This window comes from Passer domesticus, chromosome 4, assembly GCF_036417665.1.
Source record: "Passer domesticus isolate bPasDom1 chromosome 4, bPasDom1.hap1, whole genome shotgun sequence".
NCBI lineage: Eukaryota > Metazoa > Chordata > Aves > Passeriformes > Passeridae > Passer > Passer domesticus.
Window position 1 is genome coordinate 12,871,255 of NC_087477.1, and position 16,133 is coordinate 12,887,387.

A 16,133-nucleotide genomic window follows, 5' to 3' on the forward strand; every position below is an offset into this window, starting at 1 on the left:
CTAACTGTCACTATAGGGATGGGAGGATCCAAAATCCTTGGACTTTGAGCTGCAGTAAAATGATGGAGCCATGCCTGGCAATGTCCTTTGTGTTAGTGGTGACTGCAGGCCCTCCTTCTCCCTGCAGCCTGCCTGCCTTCTCCAGTCCACTTCCTTCAGTGGAAATAACAATTTGTCTCTGACACCCCCTCACTGCCACAGTCTGCACTTTGTTTTTGACCTTCATCATCATTAAAATGCCTGGAACATTTAAAGCCTGTGATTTCTGGCTCATTTTAGTGTTTTAAAGACAAGAATTCATGTTGGACGTGCATCTTTCCTGGCAATTCCAAATTAAAAAGTGCTGGCACAGCAGGGAGCTGAGCCCAACCACTCCATCTCCCCAGCATATGATTATCCCTGTTTTTTGTGCAGGGACAGCTGCTTCCAGGTGGAACTACTGGAAGTGTCTAGGCCACATCACCAGGCATGGCAGAATGGTCAGTCCTGAGATAACACAGTCACCCTGATATCCTTTTAATCATTGTAAGTCCCTTGCAGTAAAGTAACCCTAGCCATGGCCAGCCCAGGGAGAAGCTGAGGCCAGGAGATGTGTGAGCACACAGCCAGGCTGGGGGCACGTCTGTCACCATTTGAAGCACTTGTGAGTGACAGTGAAGAACACAATGGAGAGGAGATCTGCAGCTCCCACTTTTGGACGGTCTTAAAGTCTTTAAAAATGAATTCAAAAAGCAGCTAAGAGGCATTACATGAAAACTTTAATAATCTTTTTTTTTTTTTTAAAGTGGGAATGCCTGCTCCATTTCTGCTTCGTCAGAGATGACAGCTAATTCAATATTTTCCTTGTTCAGGTCTCTTAAATCACCCAACTCTTTCTGTAATAATTTGAGTGTTGAATACTGCTCAAGTGCCTTGTCAAGACACATCAGACAGAATGTTTCACACTTCTTTTGTTTCAACAGGGCTTGTTCTTTCATTCAGAACTTCAGTAGCGGTGTAGTTAAAAATCACAATTCCCTTGCCACCAGCAGACGCTGTATTCTTTTCCTTGGCAGCCTGATGGATTGACTGTCTATCCAAGGACCCCCCGTGAATTATAAGAGATGTGGGGTTCCCTCATCTGCCAGCTCTCCACTCCAAACTAGGTGGTCTTGACAGTGTTTCCAACAGTCTTGCCAGAAAACAGATTCTGGTGACTCAAATTTTCTACCTACCTCTTGAATTTATTGTACAATTATGTCCCTAGCAAGATTTTCCTGAACGTTTGAAAAGTCGCTTGGTATTCTTCTGTCTCAGGCAACACACTGGTTTTTGGCCTATAGGGTTCAATTTGGTATTGTTTGTACAAGCAATTGATCTCAGATGTTAATCTCAGAATAATCTCTGTTAATCACTGAATTAATCTCAGACGTTTGGGGTTTTTTTCCCCATGGAAAAAAGTCTAACATTCCACAAAACAACAAATTAGTTATTAAAAAAAAAAAGAAGAGATAAATGATCCTTCATTCTGGCTATAAGTACTCAAGAGAACTTATTTTTAAAAAAACATTTTAAAATTTGATGTTTGAAAAAGCGTCACAATACACTTTATAATATAGAAATGGCAGATTTTCTAGATCAAACTCGGAGATTTCTAGTGCTCACATCCTGTGCCAAGCTGACTTGTGGCATATTCCTCTTTTACACTTGCACTGATTTCCTGGATTTGTACTTCTTTCTTGAATCCTTTCTTCAAAAGAATTCTGAACTCACAGGCTATATCAAAATGGAATATATTTCCAGGATACACGTGGTACTCTATTTAATTTAGCTTCACTTAGGGAATCCATAGGGGCCAAAATACACATCTGCTTAATATCAATCCCTCAAGAGTCCTGCATTAACCTGAGCTTTAAAACAACACATATTAGTTAAAAAGGAGCCCTAGCAGTTGCTTCCTGCACAGCAAACAACACTCTGAAATGATGGAATAGCCTTGTAGAAGGGCCAGGCAGTGCAGAGTGCAAGAGCAGTCATAATTACTGCCTTAAAAGCACTTGAAGCAGCAATAAACACATTAGCAGGAGCCCATCCATAATGCAGCTCCTTCAGGAGCAGCGTTCCTTAAGTGACTTTAAATAAGCCTTTGTCATCCAAATGGGAGCAGGAGGAACACTTAGAGCAAAAGCTCAATTTAGCACTCTGGGCATTATTCAAATGATGTGCACGTGGCAGTGCCCAGGAAAAGGGTGGGTACAGGGAGAGATGGACAAACAGGCGAGGAACTGAGGAAATCTCCAAGAGAAATGGAGAAATTTAAGACTTCAATTGTTTAGCAATAATTAACCAGGCATTTTCTGTCAACCTCTGTGTCACAATGAAGTATAAAGCCAAATATCTAAGTCTGGCTTCAAATCCTTAGATATATCCATCTATCCATCCACCCCTATAGCTTTACATACATATCCTCACAGAAATTACATCTTATGGTCTTTGTCTTTTCTGTGAACATGGCCAAAGATCCCTTCAATTACTGCTTTTACTTCCAGTGTTCTACACCTCCACCTGTCTTCTTTCTATCCAGGCAGAAAAGAAAAAAACCAACAAAGTACTAAAGAGTTTTTTCACCTCATGGGAAATTCTAACATAAGACTATTTAGCAATTTAATTTTGTCATCTTGTATCAACAAAATTTCTAATGTTAAATATGGTAACTTATAACTTAAATAGTTACACTCATTTTATAGATAATATCATAAGGTATTAAGTAAGTTCAGAATTTTTCTCCAGAAATGTCAGGGAGAAAACAAAACAATTTTTATTTAATTCCATTAAGAATTTGATTTTCAAAATTTACCAGAAAATTAAAGGATAAGCTAATAAGAATTTCCTGTAAATCAGTGTATTAGTTAAAACACTTAATGGCCTTCTTTAGGAAATAAAGCCATGGATCAAGTATTTTTTTCCCCTTCAGAAGCACAAATTAGAAATGTCCTTTACCAAGTAATGAATATTTCTCTAAATATTTGTAAGCCTTACTCTTTTCTGTGTTTCTGTTCTTTCTGCTAATTACCAGCACTCTCTTAGTCTGCTGCTCCCATTTTTCATCCAGACAGCACCTGAACACAAGTGGGATCTCTGGTGTGGGACACAGCTCCTCTAGCACATCCCATCCCTGCTGTTTTAACACTTCTGATTGGAAAAGGATTAATCCCTTACCTCAGAATTTAATTTTTTATTTGATGTCGTCATTTAATTGGCATTTTAGCATTTAGTTTTAAAAAGCCACAAACTAAATCTATTAAAACTAATGCCACCTTCCCAATAGTTTCTGACCAAGGCATGGAAAAATTCAACGAGTTAGAGGTTAGGATTTGAATTTTCCTTCCATCCTACTTGTTTAGCCATTTATCCTTATAAATGGGTGGAAAATCCTTCCAAAATGGCAAAGTGACATGGCAGAGGAAAATGAAGTTTATATTCCTGTTACTTGATCAACTGGGATTGCTCCAGTGAAACAGCTTCCTGTGGCAAAGTGTTGATTTATGAAAGGCAGAATGTTTCACTGGAATATGATTCAAACAAAATTGTGTTCTGCCAGCTCATCTGCTCTGGCAGACTAAAGGAAAGGGGGGCAGATTGTAGAATATTTAAAAAAATAAATTCCAAAGATCATAATTAAATGTTGCTTTGGAATTGCTGATCTTCCAGAAATTAAAAAATGCAAGTAGTTCACACTTTGCTGAGACACTCCTTTAATACAAGAATTTCGCAGGAAATGGATATTGCAGGTTTTTGCTGCCTCTTCATTTTACTTAAAAGACAGAATTATTAATGTAGCTTTTACATTACATATTAAATCTAAAATAGCAACACTGAGGCAATTCCTAAAAGTTGTCTCAATATTCCATTTGAACTGCCTGGATTGAATCAGACTCAATTAAAGCCAGGGACTTCAGGACGTGTGTGTTTTTCACCCCAAAACATCAGCCCTTCAAGTAAAAAATGGTATAAAAAATGATGGAATTCACATTTTTGACAGGAGACTGTATTTGCCTGCCTGGCCCAAACCTCATGAAATATTGGCTCTTCAAGCTGTCAGTGATTCTTGATAGCACAAGTGCTTTTCCTCAATTGGAGAACCAATTGTTTTTAGAGGGCAGCAGGTTGTACCTGGGGAAAAGCAGCCTGGTGAAGAGCAGGACAAGGGAGACAGGCTCGGGGGGTAAGGATCAAAGTGCTTTGTCCATTTTCCAGTAATATTTAATCTCTGAGGGCCACAAGACTGGAGACCTCCTTTGTAATAATATTTACTGTAGGTTTTTCAACAAATTAGCACAAATGTTTGGGAATTAAGTGAATATGCATGTATAAATAAACATTAATCTACATGAATCTATAATTAATATAGATTAAATACTCTATAATCTTATTAATTTAGGAGTTCCAGGGACAATGTGAACTGCTGAGGCTATGCTCTGCATGGTTAATAGTAACAATAATAATAATAATGCATTGCATTTAAAAAATAGGTTCAGCTGCAGAATGTGAATTTTTTAATAAAAACGTTCTGCATGTCTCTTCCTAGCAACATATCCCAAGATTTATGTGCATCATAAACAAACATGTCTGTGGTATTATAAAGTGTAATTCCTCTATATTTGTTATTAGGAAAGGGAATACTGTTTCCCATATACTTTCCCTCTTGTTTCTGCTGTAACTGGGCAGAGGCTGCCAGTACATTATCAGGAAACAAAACCCACCCATCCCTGCTGTAAACATTGCAAGGTGAGTGTTAAAGACCAGAGGGAATTTTCGGCAGGAAACCTGTGCCTGGAAAGAGCCTGCTGCAGGATGCTTAAAACCACCCTTCTGCTCTTCAACTACTCAAAGCCAGCTGAGATTCCACCTGCAAAAATATTCTGGATTATTCATTTCACTGGTGACCTAACTCATGGGGTGTGCTGAACCCTAGCAGTGGAGAGAGGGGAAAACAAGGGGGAGTGCACAGCTCAAAGGAGAGCTTGAGGAATAAGGAAGGTTTTCCACAATGAAAAAAGAGCGCCCAGCTTTTAGCTCTTTCTCACCTTACAGCTGCAAGTCATTCCCAGGATCTGGATGTACACCTTGCCAAACAGTCCTGTTTGGCTAGCAGAGCATTACCCAAGCAAAGCCTGTCACAGCAATTCAGTATTTGTGATTTCTAAACAGCTATTCCCATATAAAATAAAATTATGGCGTTACCCTTCAGCTGTGAGAGTAATAGAATCTCTCACTTCAGAAATGAGTGGAAATTTAGTGTAACAACTATAATTAAAAGCTTGATAGTTTGCTGAACATATTTTTCCCAGTTTAATGATCCTGTGTTACATGCATTCATACTTTACACTGCAAGTAACTACAGTTTTCAATGGTAATATTTAGAGGGGAAAATGCTGCCTTTAATGATTAAGATCAAAAGCACTAGATTTAAAAGTTAACCACCTCAGTAATGCCACGTTCTGGCTGCCACCAAAAAGTATATGAATGGCTCTGAAATAGCAATCTGTTTTGAGCAAAAACCAAACCTTCCCCCCCCCAACCTGTGATGCTGTTGTTTTTTAAGACCATGCTATGCCAGTATTCCATGTGCTGGTGAGAGCAGCTGTCCTCCTTGTTCCCAAGTGTTGGAGACCTATCACCACAAGGGTTCACAACCACTGTGCTCGTGAATGTGAGAACAGAGAAAAGCCACGAGTTTCAACTGGTATGAGACTTAGGAAAGGATCACAAACCCTGATTTTTCCCTGGATTATTATTGCCATCAGCCATTATTACTCTTGGGAGACACACTGCCCCTGTAGGGTCTGCTGAGGGAGCTTGGGACCAGCTGCCTTGCTGTGGGCACTTACACAAGGCCAGGCTGGAAAAGCCATGTAGAAGGGCTTCCTGTTAGCAGAAGTTTCCTTCGTAGGAAGTTACTGCAAGGACTGAAAGATTTCATCACTTTTCCACACTTACGTTGGACCACTTGAATATCTCAAGGGTACAGGTTTGAGGTTTTTGCCAGGCTCTATTCCAGAGTGATCTGAGGAAGAACAGTACTTAAGTCTCACTCTGAGTGTAATTTTCCACTTATGGGAAAGGTGTGATGATACTTTTGAACCTGAAACATTTCCTTTGACTGTTAAAAAGATTTGTTCTCAATTTTACCTGAAATTACCTAGTTTTATGAAGAAGTAGCCTACTGGAACTTCTGAAATTGTTCTTCTCAAATGTGCCATCAGTTGGTGGTCTGGATTGATTTTGTTGGACAACATGCTGGCCTTTGATGTTTCTATTCAAGGGAACTGAGTAGAAATGTAAGATGGACATTGCCATTTTACTTTGGACCTTCCAGCCCCCTCCTCTGGACAGCTCACTACGCTGTCTTCGTGCTGGGAAGGATAATGAAGCAGTGGTAAGCAGGAGAATTTTCTGGGATGGAGGGATTTTAACCTGTCCTAAGGACAATAAAAGTTTTAGCTCCCTCTGCTATAAACCTGAAGGGGCAGGGGGTGCAAGAAGCACTCTGATCTCTGGTGAAAGAGATGCAGTGTAAAGCAAGAACATGTGCCTTGAAATTCCCTTTTCATTCCACAGAAACATCCAATTCTAGTTATCAAAACACTGAAGCCAGCTCCCTGGATAATGGAAGACAGCATCACAAAGAAGGAAGAAAGGTCAGAGAAGTTAAGCTCTGCCAGACAAGTATCAAACATCTCAAAAATATTAAAAAGCAACACTCAGTCCTAGTGGCTTTTAAAGCACACCCTTAATCACCAAGATTCTGCCAACAGAAGATTTCACAATAACCAAGGAAACCAGTTCTCCAGACTTCCCTGGTTTCTGATTTTTATGGAGAGGGTTGGCAATAGGCAGACTCACATAGGGAAAAGCCCCAAACATATGGAGGCACTCTCATAAAGCCACCAGACACATCCATCCTTGTGCCAACACGCCCATTCCGAGCCCTGAAGGACACACCTCAGTTCAGGATGTATCACCTGCTCCAATCTCTCCTTTATGATTGAATGTGTGCTGAAAAAAACCCCTTAATTCCCCACCACAAAGCATGTACAGCAGATAGTTTCTAAGCAGTAAATTTAAGGCAGGGATTTGACATTGCTGGTAGGTGCTCAGGATTTTGAGATAAATGTACATGATGAGAACTTGAAGGAAGTTTTATTTTTGCGACAAGCTATCCAAGTGAATGATTTCCAAGGGCAGTGAAGGAACAGAAAAACACTCTGATTAAACCTTAGTAGGTCCAAGTCCATAAATTAAAGAAGATAAATAAGGTAGCCTCCATTAGTCTAGCCTTTAAATAATTTATAGCAACTGAGTACCCACTTATAACAGGTTGTAGAGTTTATTCCTAATTCTTTTTTTTGCTAAAGAAATGAAGTCTGAAGCATCAAAACATAAGAAAAAGAAAGAATATACAACTCAACCAAAATGCAGTTGCTGCTGTTATTTGTCTTTTACCCTGTATTTGTATTGTGCCAAAGAGGGAGACACTTTGATCCTTTTTTTGGCATGGCCTAAACATGACCTGAGCTAACTAATGACCAGCGTGGGTTTTATGTCAGTGACACGTAGCACAGTGACTGACACCAGCACAGTTTCCTGCAACAGGACCATTATGGCTCAATATGCATTTTTTTATTAACATTCTGCTTTAGACCTTGATGCTGTCCCTGTCAAGCCTTGAGATGGTTTTGCTGTTCAATTTGTATTTTAGGGATTAATTTTGTGATTGATCAGGGTTGGTATGAGGGTTCTGTCCCTGCCTTTTGGGCCTCTTTCTTGGTAGCTCTACAGTGGAATTAGAGAGAGACAAGCCCCATCTGCCTCGTGCAGATTGGATATGGGGAAATAGAGCATCTCTTCTTTATCTCATGGGGCTGTTATGCTGGCCAGGCTGAACTGCAGCCATAGGGAGCAGAGCCACTGAAATTAAAACAAGCATTCCTGATCATGTTGTTTCAAAAACTCAACCAATAATCCTTGATCTCCCACTGGCAGATTGCCTTCCCCTGATTCCCCTGCCTGAAGAGCCTTTCTTCAAGAGATTTCTTTTGCTGGAAATGCTTACGCTTCTGAAAAGTCAGCACTGATAAGAAATAATCTCTAAGCCCCTTCACTGCTCTGCTCCAAGTGCCACCAGCTCCTGTCCCTGCTGCACGGACCAGCAGGGAGGGATGCTGCTCAGCCCTGGGCTTGGCCAGCAGGCTCCCCACAGCCCAGGGGATTGCCACCTGCTCTCAGCTTGGACACAGGCTGGCTTTTCCCCTCCCAGGGCTCGTCAGCACATTTGGCTAGTATTCCCAGAAAATCCTTCAGCATCAGCAGTGATTGATAGTGGAGACCCTCAGCGCTCTCCCAAGCAGGCTGTAAATCCTCTCAGCAGGTAGGGCCGACACAGAGCAGCAATCACTGCTGGCAGAGAGCCACTGCAGCCACTCCCTGCTCCTGCAGCTCCTGTGGATGCTCCCAGCCAGGCCTAATGCCTCTGATCCTCCCCACAATGGGAGCAATTGCCTTAACTCATCTGTGTGGCCCTGGTTAAAATAAACCCTGCTTTTTATTCATGCTCACTATTTTCAACTCATACTTTTTGCCCTTGCTCTTCATTTGAGCTTTTTGCTGCTAGATGCTGTATCAAGGCCAGGAATTCCTTTTTCCAAGAAGAGAGACTGGAAAATTGCCATGGATATTTTTATGTATCTGTGCACTCACACTTGTGCAGTTGGTCAAGGTGCTCTCACTGCTGGGCATTCTGTGTCACACTCAGCATCATCTCTCTTCTAATACTAATTCAAAAGCCACCTCCTGAGTTCTCACTTAGTCATGAGTAAGCAGTAAATTTGGTGCAGTATCACCCTATTCATCTCCTCCAGCTGAAACTGGCTGAACCTCTACTGGGACAGATACACTCCTCTGGGTCAAATTAAATGCAGGTAGGCTCCTGACAGTTTTCTGACTTTAGGACAGAGTTACAACACAGAGCAGAAATAGATCTGATAAACTGGGTAGTCCATTCAAGAAGGAAAAATAATTTTTTATTTCTGTTTCCAATAAATATACTACACAAATATGTGCAAATCATCACCTTTTTCTTGCTTCAAAGAAACCCACCTATCCTGTCAGACCTCACACAAAGGCAGCCAGCTCTAGGGAAATGCTGAACAGACTCAAGTAATAGCTCTACAATAAAAATAGATCTGTAGCCAGAGCTGGCTGTGTTGAGCCCCAGCTGAGAGCTCCCTGTTAATTATTTATATGGCACTATGGATTAGCAGGCTGCTTCACAGAAATAAAAGCAGGAGGAAATGCAGTCCCAGCCCTCAGAAAAGCAGGGCCACAGCCCTGGCTGTGCCCAGCTCTGCAGCCAGCACTGGGAGTGGCACCATTTGTAGGAAGAGTGAGAAGTGTCTCCAGCTCTGTGAGGTTTGGCAGTTCCCCTCTGATCCAGGCCCTGCTATTCCAGTCAGGTTTCACATAGGCCAAGTGATTTTAAAATCCCATTAGAGATTTCACTAACTCCAACCCCTAAACTACTTTCAAATTCCAGCCACTAAGTCAATAATGTGGATTCTTCCTAATTCCTACACTCTGGTATTATCTGCTATAAGTGTGGGAAGTGGGCTAAAATCCTCACCACACAGAAATCATCAACTCAGCTTCCCTGGGCTTATAAATTCCTCAGCAAGTTGAGTCCTAGCAAGTGCAGATACAGCTGAGTTGATTGTCCCCCTTATGACAGAAATTTATGCTCCAATCTGAAAGCGGAAAATAAGGAACTTAAAATCCCAGTCTTGCAGTGACCCCATCAGTAATGTCAGCCTAGACATCACTTTTTTACTGACAGCTTTCCTGTCAGAAAATAGCAGTGGCTAGTTATTTCACACCTTCCTTATAGTCATTACTATGATTTTAACTGCTTTGTGGTATTCCTATCAATTCCAATCCCACCAGCTTTGAAAATTGCCAAGACCACAGCAGGCTTAGTCAGATTTTTTATCCTAGCATAGATTTCAGGGAGGGAGCAAGAGAGGGAAGAGGCAATCAAAAAATCACATCCTGACAGCAGCTGCTTGCAGTGCAAAGAAACATTGCTGAAAGTACTCTTTGCTTTTTCTTTTTTCCTTCCAAAAAATTTCAGCTGGAAATTTAGAGTAAAAACTATTACTTTGTAGCCCTCCAACTTTCCACAGACCACCAGCAAATTACGGCACAGAACAGCTTGGGAATGAACCTCAGGGCTATGAAGATGCACAAGCATTAAGGACAGATGTTAGGAACAAAAATGAATAAATGCATTAAAATACTTCTTGGTATTAGTAACAACTATGTGCCATAGAAGACTGAAAAAGCTGTCAGGAAGTGAAAAACAATTTTGGTTGGATGGAGTTTCTGGAGGTGATTTAATCTAAGCCCCAGCTCAAAGCAGAGGTAATGTTAAAGTTATATATGTGCAAATATTTGCACATATTTTCTGTCCACAGTATATATAAATAAAAAGTATTGTGTATATAGTGAGCACATCCATATTTTATACACACACACCAAAGAGTAGAAACCTGCAGCAGTGCAATCACTATCCAGCACGAGGATCTGCTCCCAAATGAATAATGACTTTGAGTAATGGCAAGCCAGCCCATTTCTGACAAGATTCTCAGTCATATCCCTCAGAAGGGGATGGGACAGTGTAACCTTGGCCAGGCACCCCTGGGAAGCCAGGCACTGGCACATCCTCCCATGCCACAAGCACTTCCTCAAACCAGTCTGTGCAAGCAAAATAACTCAAGATGACAGCAGATTAGAGATACACTGCAAAGCAGGGATATCTAACTTCCCCTCCTTGCCTAGATCTCCTTCCAGACTGAGTGAAGAACATTCTCACCTGCCCTGCCCACTGGACATCCTCACCAACAGGCTCTGCAGCAAATTGGGATGATGTTTCCACAAGGGCAGCTCTCCCTTGTGGAATTCCCCAGAGCACCGTGACCTCACAGATCCTGCCACGGACACAGGGACCTCCCAGATCTGGAGGTTTTGCTGCTTCCCAAAGATCACATTCACAGCACTGCCTCTGGAAGGGCACATGTATGAGTAGGAGCCCTAATGAAATGCCAGGCTGTCTGCTCCACAATGGGGAAATGTTAAGTCCTGCAAATCTTGTGTCCCTCCTGTGCTTTCCCTGATGCTCTCAGTTTCTGGCGATGTCCCTGAGACACCTCTGAGTGTCACGAGTTGGGTTCTGATTTGCAGAAATAATGTTTAGAGGTGTCATAAAGATATTCTGACAGCTGCAGTTTTCAAGCTAAACAATGGCTATGTTTCAGAGACTTTTAGGATTTTTCCTCCAAAACTAGACTAAGTTTTCACCAGCTGATCTCACAGACACTGATCCTTTCTTTCCCAAGAGCCCTTCTTGTCTCTAATGCTGTTACCTGCTGTGGGAACAGAATGAAAGGCACATCAAACAACACTGGTTAACAGAATACTAGGAAAAGGACAAGGAGCTGTGCATCAATTCCCGTAACAAATCCTTTTTTGGTTTAACTGAAGTTTCAGGGATCACCAGTCCCTCTCTGTGTACTTGCACACACACCAACCCACAGCTGCATATACATCTGTCTCCATACAAACAGCCCCAGCATAGAGCCCCAATATTTGCCTTGCCTTCCCCAATGAGAAATATGAGATTCCATTGTGTTGGCTCAATCCGTGTGGCATCTGCCCTCCTCACCCCAAACACAATTGCCCATGCAAGGAAGGGCTTGTGCTTTAGCAGATCTATTGATCCACGCAGACCTTTGGGTGGGGAGGAAAGCCTCTTTAATTAATTTGGCTGACTTTCAGGTTCTGTTTTGCCTTAACAATGTCTTGAGAAATCCAGTACTGCGTTTTAGCATTGTTATCACTTAACTTAGGTTTGGATTTTTGCTCCCCAGAGAGGCACCTTGTACCTCAGCCTGGCCAGCCCATGCTTGGCATCAAAATCAGGCAAAGTCATTCATTTGCCTTCTCTAAGGATTTGATAACCTCTACACTTTCCTCGGGCAGAGGTGTTTTGACCTTTAATTAAAAGGAAAATTTGTTGTCTTCCACTCAGAAGGCAGCAAATAATGAACTCATTAAAATGAGGTTACCGTTCAGGCCTTAGAGCAATAAGAGCCAAAGTCTCATTAGCAGCTAACAATCCAGAACACAGCACATAAATAAACCTAATATGGCAGAGCAAAATGCCTTAGTGCATTAAATTTGAGCAGAATCAAATGTTTACCGTCAATGATGTCTGGGGCATGAAGTTTTAATGTACTTAATGAAGGAAAGCAAATTGCTTCTTATTAGGCATGAAATGTTCCTGCAGAAATCGCCCCAAAAAGTGTATTATGTAAATGAGGGATAGAGTTATAATTAACAAGGACATAGCAGGGAAATATCAACTCCTTCCTAATAGATGCACCAATTATGAAGAATAAAGACACAGCAAGTTCAAATCTACAAAAGGTAATTATATGGATTAATGTAAAAAGCTACTGAATGCAATATAATGAAGAAACTGTATCTTGTGAGTGTCAGAGAGAAGCTTCACTGACAAAGCAAAGAATCAATTAATAAAGTTAAATCAGTGAGTTTTGAGAGATTCCAGGCAATTAAGAGCCTGCATTTGAAAGAACAACTTAGATTACCTTGAAAAAAGCTCCTGTCTTTGCTCAGTCAGGCACGGAGACGTGCCTGTTTGTCCCTGCACAGCGTGCTCCATGATTCTTTCCTTGGCAAGGATAATTAGCAAGCATGATCTTTTCGACTGTCCCAAAATAACCACCTGTGGGCTCAACAGGGAATGCTGGCTGTATTTCCACAGGCATGCAGTGGGGACAGGGGTGGGATGGGGATCACTGAGCCCAGGGAAGGGGGGATACCTGGGAAGCCAGGGACATCAGGCAGAGTGGGAATAGCTGTGTAGCACCAGGCTTGGGAAGGGAACAGCTTTCCAGCTGTTAAAATTCAATAGCCCTTCTCCACCCTGCAAAGCCTTCAGAATCAAATCAAATAAATGCCTTCTGCCTCCTATGGACCCTGTACAGATCCCAGGAAGGTTTCTTGCCCTGGGTGCCAGGGATATGCAGCCTCTTCACTCTTTCATTAGAGATAGGAAAGGCAGACCCTAATCACCTAAAAAGTTGCTACATATTAAGGGTGTGGAAGACATTACTGCCCTTCCTCCAAACAGACACGCAGTGACAAAATAAGTTTGGACTGTCTTAGCTGACAGTATCTTCTTAGCATTAAAAAGAGGGGAGGTCACGACAGTAAAATTGAGCTGCAAATTATATAAATTAATATGCATATATGGAAATTGAAATGGCAAGAAAAAAAGGCTTTAGGACCAAGCCAAATCCAGTTTGAGTGACAGATTTGCCCTTTAGACAGAGGAAAATGCTTGACACACTGCAGGTACCAGGATTTACATCTTAATCCTCGCTCTGTATTTTTAATGAGGCCCCGCTGGGCTCCTGCCTATTCTGCAGCTCTGTCATCTTCCTGAGATGTGAGGGGAGCAGCAGAGGAGCCCAGGTGATGGAATGATGTTTGTTCCCTGCCCCTTCTCGTACTGCGCGTTAAGTGATGATAATTTCTCAAGATGTTCTTCCCTCAAAGGAAAATTAAATTGATTTTGCTCAGCCCATCAGTCTTTCTCAACATATCTAAAATGCTCTAGATAGCTTGGAAAATTATATTCTAAAATATAACTACTCCGATTCTATGCTTCTGACTTTAATGGTGTCAATTTAGTGGCAGTTTTTACCAGCTGGGGATTTTCCTCAATGTCTCAGCTAACAGTGGTGTTCATCTCTTAAGATTTTACATTTTAGTGAACATTTACTTGTTATATATTATGTAAATATAGTCCCACATGTGAAATTGTCACAGGATTGAAATAATCAACTTGCTAAATGTCTGGCAAGATGGGTTGGAAACCATACAACCACCTTAATATTTAATGCTAAAGCACAAGATTTACTGTCATAAGATTGCTTCATTCCCTTTAGCAAGGAGAGGAATTTGCTTGGTGACTGTTGCAGCTGATAAACACTATCTCAATTTTACATCTTCCTTGCCACCCTAAGTATGGTTCTAGTTAAAAAAAAAATCAAGGCAGATGCAGTCTCTTGTATTACACTCACACACTTCAGCTCTTAAACCCTGCTTTCAGTGGTTTATCCTGCACTGCAGATACTTTTGGTTTCTGGTCCCAAGTAGGGGTACTGGTCCTTGCTTAAATTAGACCAAAAAACTATTTTCCTGTGAAGTTAAGTGAAATTATGACCATACAGAACGTAATTTTTTCAAATGAAGGACAACATTAGCTGGGCTAGGGGGTTGTGCAAACCACTGCAATCATTTTATCTTTGAACTCCGCAAGAACATGAAGGTCCAATCAATAGAAGTGTTATTAATAGATAATAGGAAAAGTTCTCAAGGGCCACATAATGGAGGCACAGAAAATTGATGAAAACAGTTTAGAACCTATTCAGCATTGGCAATGCCAATAGGGAGTGAAATGGGGCGTGCCCCATCTCACATGCAGCACACCCAAATTCCAGGGGCTGGGCACCCAAAGCAGATCTGTGCTTTGGACCAGCTCGAGGAGCAGCGCAGAGCTAACAACCACTAAAAAACATCAAGTAAAGCTCTCACAGGTTAACCATCTTCTCTCTTTCCCTAGAAGCTGGAAACATGTCCAAAAAAAAAAACTAGACAAGTGGCCAAGACTACCTATTTCTTCTAGAAGCAGCAGCCTTTCCTTCCATTTCATTGGCTTATCTTAGCTTGGATGAGAGAATAAAAATAAACATTAGTTAAATTTAAAATTCATTTATGACATATTTTACCACAGGTCAAACCTGAAGCTTTGCTCATTCACAGTTAAGCCTGAATTTGCTATTCAGGCACAGCCCAAAATGGTCCTGCAGGTAAGTAATGCCCAACGCCTTCATGCCTAGATGATGAGCAGTACTCCTAATTTTATTTTGGGTTTTAAGCACTTTTTATCAAGCTTCACTAATAACCCAAAGCGTGTGTGACCCAGTGATCCTGTATATTGCTGCCTCTGAGTGGCTGGATTTGAGTCCTGCCATGGAACACTGCCCCAAGGGATAATATCCTGGGCCAAGCCACTGAACCATCACCTCCTTGGATACTCAGGCACTCTCACTACCTTTTCTAGTTCATCAAACTCTCATTGAATAAATTAAGCTCTCTGTAATAGTCCTATGAAAAAGATGAGCCCAAAATAATATTAACTTTTCTAAATCCATATTAATTTCTTATTTATTTCAGGCTTTACTAGAGACTCAAAATTTACTGCGCACTCAGGTTGCAAATTTTACCTTCAACCTTGGATTTTCAGGAAAATTTTACCACACAGGTAAGAAGGAACTTCATGTAGCTAAATAGGTGACAGAATTTTAAATCTAGCTTTAAACATTCCCTTTCTAAATAATCAGTGACTCACTGGGAAATGTGTGTTCCACCATTTCAGTGTCCAAAGGGGTAAGGACACACTAATGATGAGCTGCTCAGGTACACAAGGATGCCCTTGATGTTTTCCTGAAAGATGTGTGGTGGTAAATCTTAGTGCTATAAAGGAGGCAAAGTAGTTGCAGAGATCTCTCTAATTCCTCAGGAGACAGGCCAGCACAGAAGACAGAGTAAGGTTTTTCAGGAGTGATAGGCATGATGAAATATAAAAGATTGGGAAAATCATGTCTCGGAGCCACTGAGGAGGCAGAAGCATTTCAATGGAATGCACCACATTTTGTTATGCCTGTGAAGAAAATCTGTCTCAGTAATCTGCAAATCAGGGGGGATAATAAAGGACGTGATGAAAAGAAATTTGTATTGAAACCTGTGCTTCTGTGGAAGATGAGGCACTTCCACACCCCCTCGTCCTTGTGACTCCTTTCTCCTTTTTGCTCCATTTCTTCACAGCACAATACACCCTTCTTAAAAATGTTATTTCTTTTCCTCCTCTTTTGCCTTCCCATTTGCTGCACCTCCACTCTGGCTTCCCTCTTTGCTGCACTGAGCTGTGCTGCTCCCCAGTCCTGCTGAGG

At 41.4% G+C, this 16,133-nt stretch overlaps 1 protein-coding gene across 3 annotated transcripts in view; it reads left to right on the forward strand.

The window, feature by feature from the left end:
• LOC135298477 (bifunctional heparan sulfate N-deacetylase/N-sulfotransferase 4) overlaps positions 1-16,133 on the forward strand; it is a 67,379-nt gene that overhangs the window by 17,994 nt on the left and 33,252 nt on the right. For all 3 annotated transcript variants that reach the window (XM_064416015.1, XM_064416014.1, XM_064416016.1), the window contains exon 3: positions 15,358-15,445. In XM_064416015.1, coding sequence (XP_064272085.1) covers positions 15,358-15,445 — 88 coding nt within the window. The remainder of the gene's footprint in view (positions 1-15,357; positions 15,446-16,133) is intronic.